Below are 12,936 nucleotides of genomic sequence, written 5' to 3' on the forward strand. Positions count from 1 at the left end.
TTCTTAAATTCTAAAAATGAGTGAGCACATGGTATCTGTCTTTCTCTGACTTATTTTATTTAGCATTATACTAACTCCATCCACATGGTTAAAATGGTAAGATTTCATTATTTTTTACAGCTAAATAATATTCCATTGTGTATCTATATAGCATCTCTTCTTTATCCGTTCATCTATCGATGGACACTTGGGCTGCTTCCATACTTTCCCTATTGTAATCTATCTTCTTTAATTAATTTAACAATGATTTCCTGAATCCATCGATGTCGGGCACTGTGGCAAATGCAGACAAGTAGGAAAGAATGTAGGCAAGGGAAAAAACACAGAATAGACAAATATAAAGTGGTAAAATGGAAGTAAATGAATGTATGATGACAAATGCCTTGACTATCTGTCCTTGGTGTGGGAAGAGAGAAAAAGTAGTAAACACCAAACACCAAAAACCCTCCAAATAGTTAAAATTCACAGGAGCCCATGGCTTATTAACATACATCAGAAGCACCGTCTAAGTCTTAAATTCTGATCATTTAGCTAGAAGCTAATGCTAGGAACAGCAAGATTATCTTGAAATGTTCTTGATGAATGCATTATCTTTTCATTCTACAAAAATGAAAGAAAGGGAAATAACTTTAGATGAAATCAAATGAGAAGTGGCACAGTAGACAGTTATGGCTTCTCAGGAAGAAAAAGAGAGATGCTATCTGTCTTGTAAAGATATTTTAGACAACTTTCGAGAAGTGGGCTACGTACAACTAACTTGCTCTATTGATTATCCTGGATTGGATATATAGCCCTCTCAGGGGGTTAAGACAGATATGAACATTAAAACTGTTTTATGGGAAAGTTACTGTCTACATGTAATAGGCTGCTTTAAATATTAACTTTCTATATTCATATTTTAATATCCAAAAGACAGTCTATTTTACAGATAAGTGACCTGTAAATTTCCATCACAAAAAATAAATACTCTCTACTGAATTTATTTTCTGGAAGAACAAAATTCACAAAAGGACTTTTGGAGGAAAAAAACCTGTGTTGGTTAAAAATTAATGGAGAAGGAAAAAGAAGTTTTTTCTTCATCTAGGTATCCAAGATAAATATAAAATGAAGAACCACAACAAAGAAAGACCACGTGGCTTCTGTGGGGCTTCTTTAATTAACCTTTTAATTTTTCTGGTAATTATAGATTCATGTACAGTTGTAAGAGATAATGTAATGGTCCTGTGTCCCCTTTGTCCAGTTCCTCAAAAGGGTAACATCTTGCAAAACCTTAGTTCGATGATATGAGCGTTTTGTAAAAATGTTTTTGGAATGCCAACAGTTTACTTAGAAGCAAATGTTACACTTTAATAACAAAAAACAACCACACTGAAGCATTGTGTTTTTCCTCTATTATGTTAGCAAATACACAGAAGAGCAATTTTAAAAATGAATTTACTTCAAAGTACTGGTTCTTACACCCACAAACACACACCTGTAATACTTGCCAAGGTTTTTCAAAAAGCACTTAAGTCTGGAGCTCACTTTTGGGGAAGGCTACAACAGTGGTCAGGACCTGGATATTTTTAAAAAGCTCTTTAGGGAGTTTGGATGTTTCCTTCTGTTTGACTCTCTAACTTAGGTCAACTGTGGAATGTTGAGTTTTCTGGGCCAGGCTTCTGAGGTGTGGAAAGATTTCCTTACAGATTTACTAGAAATAGTGAAGAACTTGTCCTCTGATTTTTGGGAGTCTGTCATGGGTCTTTTCTCCCCACTGAAGAATTTCATTCCTTCTCTGATTCTTCTTTGATTCTTGGCTTCTTTCCTGTGCCTTTACCTGGGGTCTTGGGCTCTGCAGCATTTGGGGTCGCCAAACCTGGGAAGGCCTTTCTCTTCCCATGAGCTATATTGGGACAGGGCTGAATTTTGGAGACTTTCCTGTGGCACGTTTTTGCATGCCACTGGTAGCAGCAGAGGGACTTCATCTTTGGACTTTTCTAGCACTTGGTGCATTTCCTCTACTGGCTACTTTCTCCTCACACTCTGAGGTCTCTTCCTTCCTAAGTCCAGATTCCTTTTCTGGAACACCACCAGCTGTAGGTCCACCTCAACTTCAGTTAGGGCTGAAGATAAGTGGGTGTTTTTCTAGGTTACCTATCAATACTACTCACTGGGGATATTATCAATCCTCGCCCTTAATTTAGACACAGCACCCTACACTGTCTGTATACTGTTTTTCAGGTGAATTTATATGATCCATGCATAATGGACAAAGCAACTGAATCTTCATTTCTCCAAAATGCTTGAAAATTCATGAACTCCTTTAGCATTTTAAGAAGTATAGGATGAAGGGGGCGCCTGGGTGGCTCAGTGGTTAAAGCCTCTGCCTTCGGCTCAGGTCATGATCCCAGGGTCCTGGGATCGAGCCTCACATTGGGCTCTCTGCTCAGCAGGGAGCCTGCCTCCTCCTCCTCTCTCTCTCTGCCTGCCTCTGTGCCTACTAGTGATCTGTCAAATAAATAAAAATCTTTAAAAAAAAAAAAAAAAGAAGTATAGGATGAAGGAAGTTTCTAGGTTTGTGCTTATAAAAAAAAAAGAAGAAGAAGATTTAAAAAAACAAAGAAGATAAACAACACAGTGTGATTTTTTTTTTAATATTTTATTTATTTATTTGACAGATAGAGATCACCGGTAGGCAGAGAGAGAGAGAGGAGGAAGCAGGCTCCCTGCTGAGCAGAGAGCCCGATTCGGGGCTCGATCCCAGGACCCTGGGATCATGACCCGAGCCTAAGGCAGAGGCTTTAACCCACTGAGCCACCCAGGCGCCCCCACAGTGTGATTTTTGCACTCAAGTTTCTACACCACCATACGCTGAAACTTAAGAGAACAGAAAAACAATTCTAAGTTCTTGTTCAAAATTGCATATACATGGTTGTCATGTTTTACAAAACAGTCCTTGAGAATCATCTTAGATTATATGAGATATAGTCTGTCTAGGATGATGTCATGAATTTACAGTAAGTACAGTCTGAGAAGTAAGGGGATTTATTTCTGCTTCTCAGAAAGGTGTGCTTCTCCTCAAATTTCTGATATAGATGTGCTCACATTTGGATGGCTATGCTAGAAAACCAGGCACACACACTCGCAGACATGCAACAAGTTGTGGATCACTCCAGGAAGTCAGCACAGTGACAGAGATTGAAAATCAGCTCCTGGAAGACCAAGGTCATGAATCAACTTGCATTGAGTGAACCCCCCACTCATCTAAAACATGTCATTGGAGATGCCAAGCTGAAAGCTGTCACTGAAACCTGTTATTTTTGCAGAAGGCTGTCAAGTGTTGAAAGTCAAGTAGAAAACCACATCAGAGAGCCCAGCGAATTGCCTTTGGCAGCTTCTGGAACATGGCACTGAGGTGGCACTTGGCTCTGAGGTCTGATTACACCCAGTAGGGCAACGCTATGGTCCACCACATTCAGATTGTGGGGGGAGTCAATATTCCCATCCTGGTTCTCCAAAGGATGCTCACATTGGAAACATAAAGCAGGACCACTGGTAGAGAAATTCTGAATTGTAACAGTAAATATACAATCTACATTGGGGAAAAGAGGGAGGGGTGAAAAAGTGTGTACAGATAACCTTATCAGTCACACATTTTTCCTGAGCAGAGAGACCCAGATGGATGACTTAAGGTACAGGAGAGGGTAGCCTGAGATGAGGCAAGGAGCACTGATCATGAGAACATTACAAAGAAGAATCTGAAGTCAGGAATCATGGTGCTGACTGAGAAGCAATTCTATGAACACACCAGGCCAACCCAAAGCAATCAACCATGAATAATCTCAGACAAATGTTGATTGGAAAAGGAAAATAGATCCCCCCAAAGTCGCCCATGCAGCCACTTAGGTCAAAAGAAAAGGCAATTCTGGGGCACCTGAGGAGGCACAGTTGGCTGAGCACCGACCCTTGGAGTCAGCTTGGGTCTAATCTCAGGGTTGTGAGATGGAGCCCCGTGTCCAGCTCCACACTCAAGTGCAGTCTGCTTGAGTTTCTCTCTCTCCTCTCTCTGTGTTCTCCTCCCTGGACTCTGGGGTCTATCACGTTCTAAAGGAAATACATAAAATTTTTAAACAGAAAGGAAAGAAGGAAGGATGGAAGGAAGGAGAAAGAAAGAAAAAAAAAGAAAAAGGCAAGTTTGTGACCCACAATAAGAATGAAACCAAAGGGCTGACACTGAAGTTGTTTTAGCCCAATGTGGGGGCTGTGGCCAGCCAAGGCTGTTGAAAGGGATTACTAAGAGTGGTTTGTAGTGACACCCTTAGTTACAAAGGGATCATTTCAAAAAAGAGAGAGAGAAAGACAGTGAGCTTGTTTTAATGGATTAGAGTTATAAGAGTCAAAAAATAAGATATGAAAAATATACTTAGTACCAATAGAAAATCAGGTAGCACTCAGCAGAGGTATAATATAACACCCCTGTGTTTATTTACAGGTCAGACAGTGGAGCACAGCAAGGCATTCTCTAATAACATGGACCATCTGAAACTGATAATTGCACAATAGTGATTAAGAGGGAGGCAGCTCTTTGTAGTAGCAATGGTGAAAATATGAAGTTCTGTAGTCATAAATTTCCGAAGACAAATGAGGGTGATGGGGTAATTAAAGGCAGGAGCATCAAGTTGCTGGCCTGATATATAAAAGCACGAGAACATGTTCCTCTGTCCTCTAATGTAATAGGAAATATTAAAGCAAAACCTTGGGGGTACCTGGGTGGCTCAGTCAGTTAAGCTGCTGCCTTTGGCTCAGGTCATGATCCCAGGGTCCTGGGATTGACCCTGGCATCAGACTCCAAGCTGAGCGGGGAGCCTGCTTCTCCCCTACCTACCATTTCCCCTGCCTGTGTATGCTCTCTCCTTCCCTCTCTCTCTGTGTCAAATAAATAAATAAAAATCTTTAAAAAAATTAAAAAGCAAAAACCCAAAGAGGTAAGAATTTTACTTCCATTTGTGCACTTGGCACAGAGCGGTCCAACAGACCTTTTCCCAATGACAGAATGTACTTGATCTTGCCACCTCCCTACGGTAACTGCTGGCCATATGTGGCTACCAAGCATTTCAAATACGGCCGGTATAATACTACCCATGATCCACAAATTCAGTGCAATCGCTATCAAAATTCTAAGGGTAATTTTCATAGAAACAGTAAAAACAAACCTAAAATTTCTACAGAACCATAAAAGACCCTGAAGAGCCAAAGAATTATAAGAAAGAAGAATGAAGCTGGAGGCATTTCAAACTATGCTACAAAGCTCCAGTAACCAAAAGAGTGTGATACTGGTGTAGCAACACACACAGACTAATGAACAGAATCTAGAGTCCAGAAATAAACATACACACATATACAATGTAGAGCCAAGAACACTCAATGGGAAAGGATAGTCTGTCTCTTCTATAAATGGCGTTGGAAAAACTAAGTATTCACGTGCAAAAGTTAATGAAGTGGGACTCCTACCTTACATTATTCACAATAATTAACTTGAAATGAATTAAAGGAAATACATAAAATTTAAAATATATAAAACTCTAATGTATGACCTGAAGCCATAAAACTCCTAGAAGAAAATATCAGGTAAAATCGCCTAGACATTGGTCTTAGTGACGAAAAGCACGAACAACACAAGAAAAACCAAACAAGTGAGACCACATTGAACTAAAAAGCTTCTTTCTCCACAGCAAAAGAAACAATTTAAAAAAATAAAAAGGCAATCTATTGAATAGGAAAAAAAAATTTGCAAACTATACATGTGATAGAGATTTTAATACCCAATATACATAAAGAACTCATGCAACTTAGTAGCAAAAAACCCCAATAAAAACCCACTATAAAGTCCAAAAAAACCCCCAGAACAACTCAATAACACTGGTTAAAAGTTGGCAAAAGATCCTAGGCATGTTCCCAAAGATACACAAAGGGCCAATAGGTACACAAAAAGTGCTCAATGACCATCAGGGAAATGTAAATCAAAACCACAATAACGGTGCCTGGGTGACTCAGTTGGTTGAGCAACTGCCCTCAGCTCAGATCATGATCCCAGAGTCCAGGGATCAAGTCCCACATCAGGCTCCCAGCTCCTCAGGGAGTCTGCTTCTCTCTCTGATATTCTCCCATCTCATGTTCTCTCTCCCTCTCTCCCTCTCTCTCTCTCTCGCTCTCTCTAGTAAATAAATAAATAAAATCTTTCAAAAAAGAAAAAAAAACACACAAAAAAAATCCCACAATAAGATAGCTCCTCACACCTGTGAGGATGGCTATTATCAAGAAAGACAAGACATAAAAAGTATTGGTGAGTATGTGGAGAAAAGAGAACCCTTGTACACTGTTGGTGGGAACAGAAATTGGTGCAGATGCTACCGAAAAGAATATGGCAGTTCCTCAAAACATTAAAAATACAACTACCATATGATCCAACAATTCTACTTCTGGAAATTCTACTTCAGGAAATGAAATCACTATCCCAAAGAGATATCTGCCCCCTCCATGTTCACTGTAGCATTATTCACAAGAGCCGACACATAGAAACAATGAGTATCCACAACTGATGACCAGACAAGTACAACATACATTGGAGTATTACTCTGCCATAAAAAAGAAAGAAATCGTGCCATTTGTGAAAACATGGGTGGACCTTAAGGGCATTATATTCAGTGAAGTAAGTCAGACAAAGACAAATGTTCTATGGTCTCACCTATATATGTTATCTAAAAAAGCCGAAATCGGGGCGCCTGGGTGGCTCAGAGGGTTAAGCCGTTGCCTTCGGCTCAGGTCATGATCTCGGGGTCCTGGGATCGAGTCCCACATCGGCCTCTCAGCTCAGCGGGGAGCCTGCTTCCCTCTCCCTCTCTCTCTGCCTGCCTCTCTGCCTACTTCTGATCTCTGTCAAATAAATAAGTAAAAAACCTTAAAAAAAAAAAAAAAAAGCTGAAATCATAGAAACAGAGAGTAGAATGGTGGTTGCCAGGGGCTGAATGTGCGTAAATGGAAAGATGTGATCAAAGGCTATAAAGGTCCATTTTAAGAGAAATTCTGGGGATATATAATCATGGCGACTATAGTCAACAATACCTTACTGCATACTACAAAGCTGCTAAGAAAGTATGTCTTAAATGTTCTCACTAAAAGAAACAAAGGAAGGGAGGAAGGAAGGCGGGGGGAGGGAACTGAGGATGTGAAGTGATTAGAGTGTTAACTAACCAAATTATGGTAATTACTTGGAAATATAAACATGTATCAAATCATCACATTATATATATACTAAACTTATATCATGTTAAATAAAAGATCTTCCTCTCCCCCAAAAAAACTCCACGAAGATTTTAATGTGTATCCTCTGCTTTCAAACGCTGCACATAAACAACCTAACAAAGTCGGGGGGAAATACAAAAAAAGATATGTGGCTATTACAACTGAGGGAGTGAACTTTAGTCTTACTTACTGACGGACTTAATAGTTAAATTTAAAAATAGCCACATGTGGCTAGCAGCCACCATAAAGGTTAAAGCAGATTTCTGAAAGTCCATTTTATATACACTTTACCTATATGGATTCACTAAATCCTTACAACCTTATGAGGCTGATATTTTATTACGCACCTTTATTGTATTTCTAAAACCCGAGGCACAGAGTGATTAAGTAATTTGCCCCAAATCACACAGCTTGTAGAGCAAATGGCTGATTCTCGAACCAAGAGCTAACTCCAAAGCTCTCACTCTATGTTCCTTATAGCAACACGCACTACTTAAGGAGCAAAAACCATGGGCAAGGTAAATATTAGAGCCATCTAAAACTATTTCCCATTGATTTGTTGACTAGTAAAAAAGTCAGGAGTCTACCTGTCTTCCCTGTGTTTTTCATCCAGGTTTTGTTAGAAGACTCATTGTCAAAGCCGTCCAGCTGCAGCTCCTGGTACTCTTCGCCGACCCGTGCATGCTGGTCTACAATGTCTATGGGAGACTGGAGACGGCCCCCGCAGCTGACACTAGACGTGACCCAGTGCTCAGGACCATAGGCACCTGTTAAAAGAGAACCATACTTCAGTCCTCATGACTCAAGGGTTAGGGATGAAATGAACAGGATGTAAAAAGCCAACCACTGTATCTCTGAAAGTACATCACACCCCCACACCCCACCCCCACCAATGTTCCCACCCAAAGATGTCAGTCTGTTGAAAACTACGGATCCAAGCCATTTGCTTGATAGGGCAATAAGATTAAAGAAAAGACATGTTCCTTAAGATGGTTTTGCTTCTTGATTTGTAATCAAATATTTGCTACGTTATCTGTAATCAGATTAAGGAAGCTGAGCAGAAGGGCTGTCAGAGTTGTTCACATTTTTAAAAAATTCTAAGTAAGTCTTCCAAAATAAGCAAAGCATTTATTCACAAGAAACCACCTTCCTCTGTTCAGCATGTTTTGCTGTTACCAATGGTATACCAAACACAACAGCTCCTAGGAGTCTGTGAACTAGAAAAAGGAAAAATTAAAAATTAAAGGCCACATGACACAGGATGAGAGTCATGACAAATAATGGGGCAATGAGGCAGGATTTTCTTTTGGTTAATTGTGGAAGATTTTTCGGTTTGGCCAGAAACTGTAAATTAGTGGATTCAGGCACTCACCTCTCCTTCTCAATCCTTCCCTGGCATAGGACATGAGGGTATAAAGGTGCATTCAGAATGAATGCAGCACTCATATAAATGCAGGCTTTTTGGGGGGATACATGCAGCAGGAATGAAAATGCAATAGCACAGAATCCTACCGGGTACCAAGCAGGCATGGGCAGAGAAAACATACCGCACCCACCTGTCTGCACTACTTGGAAACGAAATAATCTGGGGGTGATGTCTATTAAGTTGATAACAGGCTCTGAGATTTTTCTGCACCCAGCCTTTAACCTTCTTGACATGACAAAGCAGGAGTGGCCCCTTGAAAGGAAACACCCTTTGCTAGAAAGATTAACGTACATCTCTTTTTAAGAATTGGATATGAAATAAATCTAAATGATACAATTTTTAGGTTTCCCAAACAATAAAGTATAATGTGCATATATATATATATAGAGAGAGAGAGAGAGAGACCTAGGTTTCAGTTTTAAATTTCTTCACATATCAGATGAGGATGGAATGGTCAAAGTGATCTGAAGAGACCAACCCACCCAACCACCAGTACTTTCCTATCTCTCTCTAAACCTAGCGTCGTGTGATGGAGAAACAGAGACACCGTAAGTCTTCCTACTGCTGAATAAAAGCCTACAGGCCTGTGCCCAACCCACTACCATGTTCACACAGGCCATCAATATCCTCACCCCCCCTCAGTCGATAGAGCTCACAGCTGATGTAAACAATGGCCCCATGAAAAAAGAGACAACCACAGAACATCTTTTTAGTCACGGTAATGGTCAAGGCTGCAAGAGCAATCGATGTGACCCCCCCAAAATGATGCATATTCTTGCTACCTGGCAAATAACCTGACTTCCTTCTATACCTGGGTCATTTTCCCTAATTCTCATCCGAAACAGTAAGATGGAAAAGACTATCAGGAAGAACACACTCACTGCTTGGCAAAGGTTTAGCAACCTCAGGGCACTTTTCAAAATCATTTACAAGTGTCATAAGGCTTTCTAGAAAAAGTTAACGTCACCATTTTCTTGACTATAAAGCTCCTTACTAAAAGAAGAAGCATCAAGGGCTTTTCACTCATGTTTCCTCACCTCTTGGTCAAATTCCCTAAGACTCTGATGAGTCATAAAGAACAGAGTGTGCATTTGCGTATATTCTAGCCAAACTTTATTTTCATCTTGCATCATTATATTTGAAGGAAAAAAGGAGGGGAAAAGGGACATAAGGAATAGCTCCAATTTCCTGTCCATTCTTTAAATTTTCTTCCAGAGGAATAAAGTGATTGTTGATGTGTCTCATGAGCCTATATGTTCAAATTATGGAAACCAATGTTTTACTTTTTAAAAAGATTTTATTTATTTGACAGTGGGGGGAAGGAGGAAGGGCACACACAAGCAGAGGGAGCCACAGGCAGAGGGAAAAGGAGATGCAGGCTCCCCACTGAATAGAGAGCCCCAAGGCTGGGCTTGATCCCAGGATTCTGGGATCACGACCTGAGCCAAAGCCAGATGCTTACTGACTGAGCCACCAAGGCACCCCTGGAAGTTAAAGTTTTAATATCGTGTGTGTGTGTGTGTGTGTGTGTGTGTGTGTGTGTGTGTGTGTAATGACTTTTAGAAACGCACGAGTACAATAAAATTATACTCAATGAAAAAAATGCACAGTAAATAAATCCAAACATGTTTGACTCCAAAGAAATAAGAATGCAAGCTGTCCTTTGTAAAAACACAGACACCTCGTAATTATCCTACTAATAAAGAAAAACTCTGAGAAGCACACTTTCCATTCATATTATTTCTCAAAACCTTCTAGACATGGGTGACATATAATTTAGCACTCTTTAAGAATATAATCAGGGTTCATACCAGTGGGATTCATCTATTCACTGGTAACAATCTGAAGATTTAAGCCGACTACATGCTTGCTTTCACACTTCTACCCAATGTACATTCAAGTGCAATTTTAATTGAAACTGATCTTCCACTTCAGATTTTAAATTAATTTTTCTTTGGAGTGCTTCATGCTCCAGACTCCCTTGCCTGGCAAAAACCCCTATGTCATTAGTGGAGGAAATAGAACGCTTTTCCAAGCTTGGAGGTATTGATTACCTATTCTCACATCGAAGCACCATCGCCATTCCACACTGTATAAATCTCTCCAGTGTTAAGACACTTTATAAAGTGCTGAGAATTATATCATTAATCATTTGCAGCTGTACAATCTCAGAGTATTGAATGCTTTGTTTTTCAGAAGTCTGAATAAATGCTTTTAAGTAAAAAACATGACACTAGGGGCGCCTGGGTGGCTCAGTGGGTTAAAGCCTCTGCCTTCAGCTCAGGTCATGATCCCAGGGTCCTGGGATCGAGCCCCACATCTGGCTCTCTGCTCAGCAGGGAGCCTGCTTCCTTCTCTCTCTGACTGCCTCTCTGCCTACTTGTAATCTCTGTCTGTCAAATAAATAAATAAAATCTAAAAAAAAAAAAACCAAAAAACAAAAAACCATGACACTAAATAAAGACTGTGGTTAACTTAAACCTAGTTTTGGGGAGAAAACCAATCAGCAAGAAGCCTTCAACCCTCAGATACGACATTCTCCGTCTAAAATAAGAAGGAAAAGTCATTTGCATTTCAGTTTCCCCTTACTGACTCTTTCTTAGAATGAGAAGGACATGTGCAGTTGGCAACTGGACCCATTTTCAATGGCTAACCAACTCCGACATAGCGACCTACTAGACAAGGCTATCTTCCCACAAGGGGCAGGCTGGACCGGGAGCATGGAAACCACAGGGAGGCTGCGCTGCCCAAAGTAATTTGCCATTCACCTGTTGAGAGTCTTGTGGGAATGCAACCTTCATGAAGACATGCTGCCAACATATTTGCAGCCAGAGAATCTATACTGGCAGTGAAACCTCACTCAACCTGTGATGAAAGCTACTTTCTTTTTAGTGAATTCCATGAATGCATTTAAAACTCCTGCCTAAAGGTTTAATGTCATCGTCAATACACTCTGGTGATTTCCATGCGGCATATGCACAAGGGCCGTGTACCAACTTGGCAATGGGCACCTGTGTTCTTTGGGACAGCCTATCACTCATGTAATTTGTTGTCCACTTCTTAATTTAATGTCTGTCTAACTCATCAGTTTGTGACTCTCAGAAGAGGTTCCTTCTCTGTGTTGTTTACCATTATTGCCATACGTAGAGCACAGCCCTACCTACAGAGTGCTGCTAATACATATTTTTGCGCACAAATACATGAATTAGAAGATGACATTAAAGAGTTGCATAGTTGTGTCTCCTAATGACACTATGGTGCTATTTTGGTTTTAATTTTATACTTTTATCTCCTGACTTCTTCCTACTCTTCCTGACTCCCTTGGTTTCAAGAGTCAGGAGGTCAACCTCCTTCCTTTCATCACTAATTAGGTTAAATTAGTCTGAATGGGGAGAAGGTACAACAAGCAGTTTATGAAGTACAAGATGGAAGCTGTGTGCAAATTTAACTACCCACTAAAGGCAATTACACTTTTTTTAAAGAAAGGAATGTGACAGAACTTTGCTTTCAACGCCTTTCATGAAGCATGATTATTTTTAAGGCTCTCTTATTTTTTCTATGCTTTAGCAGAGTTCTCTATTGAAAGAAGGTCAGTTAAAGAGCAAAACCAGTCTTGTTCATCAGTTCATCGCTGTAAACATTTAAATATGGACTTTGACACCTGCTCTGTACCAGCCACAGTGCTACGAAGTGGATGCCAGCAGGTGGAGCTGCCACAGTTCACCTGGGCTTCCCTTGGACAACTGAAGCTGCCAGAGGCTCAGTCTGCTCATCTGTACAATGGGAAAAATTAGTGGTGTCCAAGTCATAGAGTAGTTTTGAGGATTATATGAGATAAGCAATGGAAAATACTTTCAGAAGTACCCAACAATGGGGCACATGGGTGGTTCCAGTGGTTAAGCATCTGCCTTCAGCTCAGATCATGATCCTGGGGTCTGGGATTGAGGCCCATGTCAGGTTCTCTGCTCAGTGTGTGTGTGGGGGGGGGGCGGGCTGCTTCTCCCTTTCCCTGTCCCTCTGTTCTCTCTCTCAAATACATAAATGAAAGAAGAGCCCAACAATGAAAACTCCGTAAATGGTGGCTACTTTCACTGCCACTGCTATTGTTACAAAAACGTGTTGCAGGCCCTCAAGAACTTGACTGTCTAATGCAGAAAACACACATGCAGCCCAATTACAGGCTAAGGCAGGTGGATACAAGCATTTTGTCATATACAAAGAGAGAAGAG

General features: G+C 40.5%; 1 protein-coding gene across 4 annotated transcripts in view; it reads right to left on the bottom strand.

The window, feature by feature from the left end:
* The window catches only part of PTPRG (protein tyrosine phosphatase receptor type G), a 707,992-nt gene that overhangs the window by 290,712 nt on the left and 404,344 nt on the right, over positions 1-12,936 (bottom strand). For all 4 annotated transcript variants that reach the window (XM_047690530.1, XM_047690520.1, XM_047690539.1 and 1 more), the window contains exon 3: positions 7,869-8,048. In XM_047690530.1, coding sequence (XP_047546486.1) covers positions 7,869-8,048 — 180 coding nt within the window. The remainder of the gene's footprint in view (positions 1-7,868; positions 8,049-12,936) is intronic.

This window comes from Lutra lutra, chromosome 1 (assembly GCF_902655055.1).
Source record: "Lutra lutra chromosome 1, mLutLut1.2, whole genome shotgun sequence".
Lineage (NCBI taxonomy): Eukaryota > Metazoa > Chordata > Mammalia > Carnivora > Mustelidae > Lutra > Lutra lutra.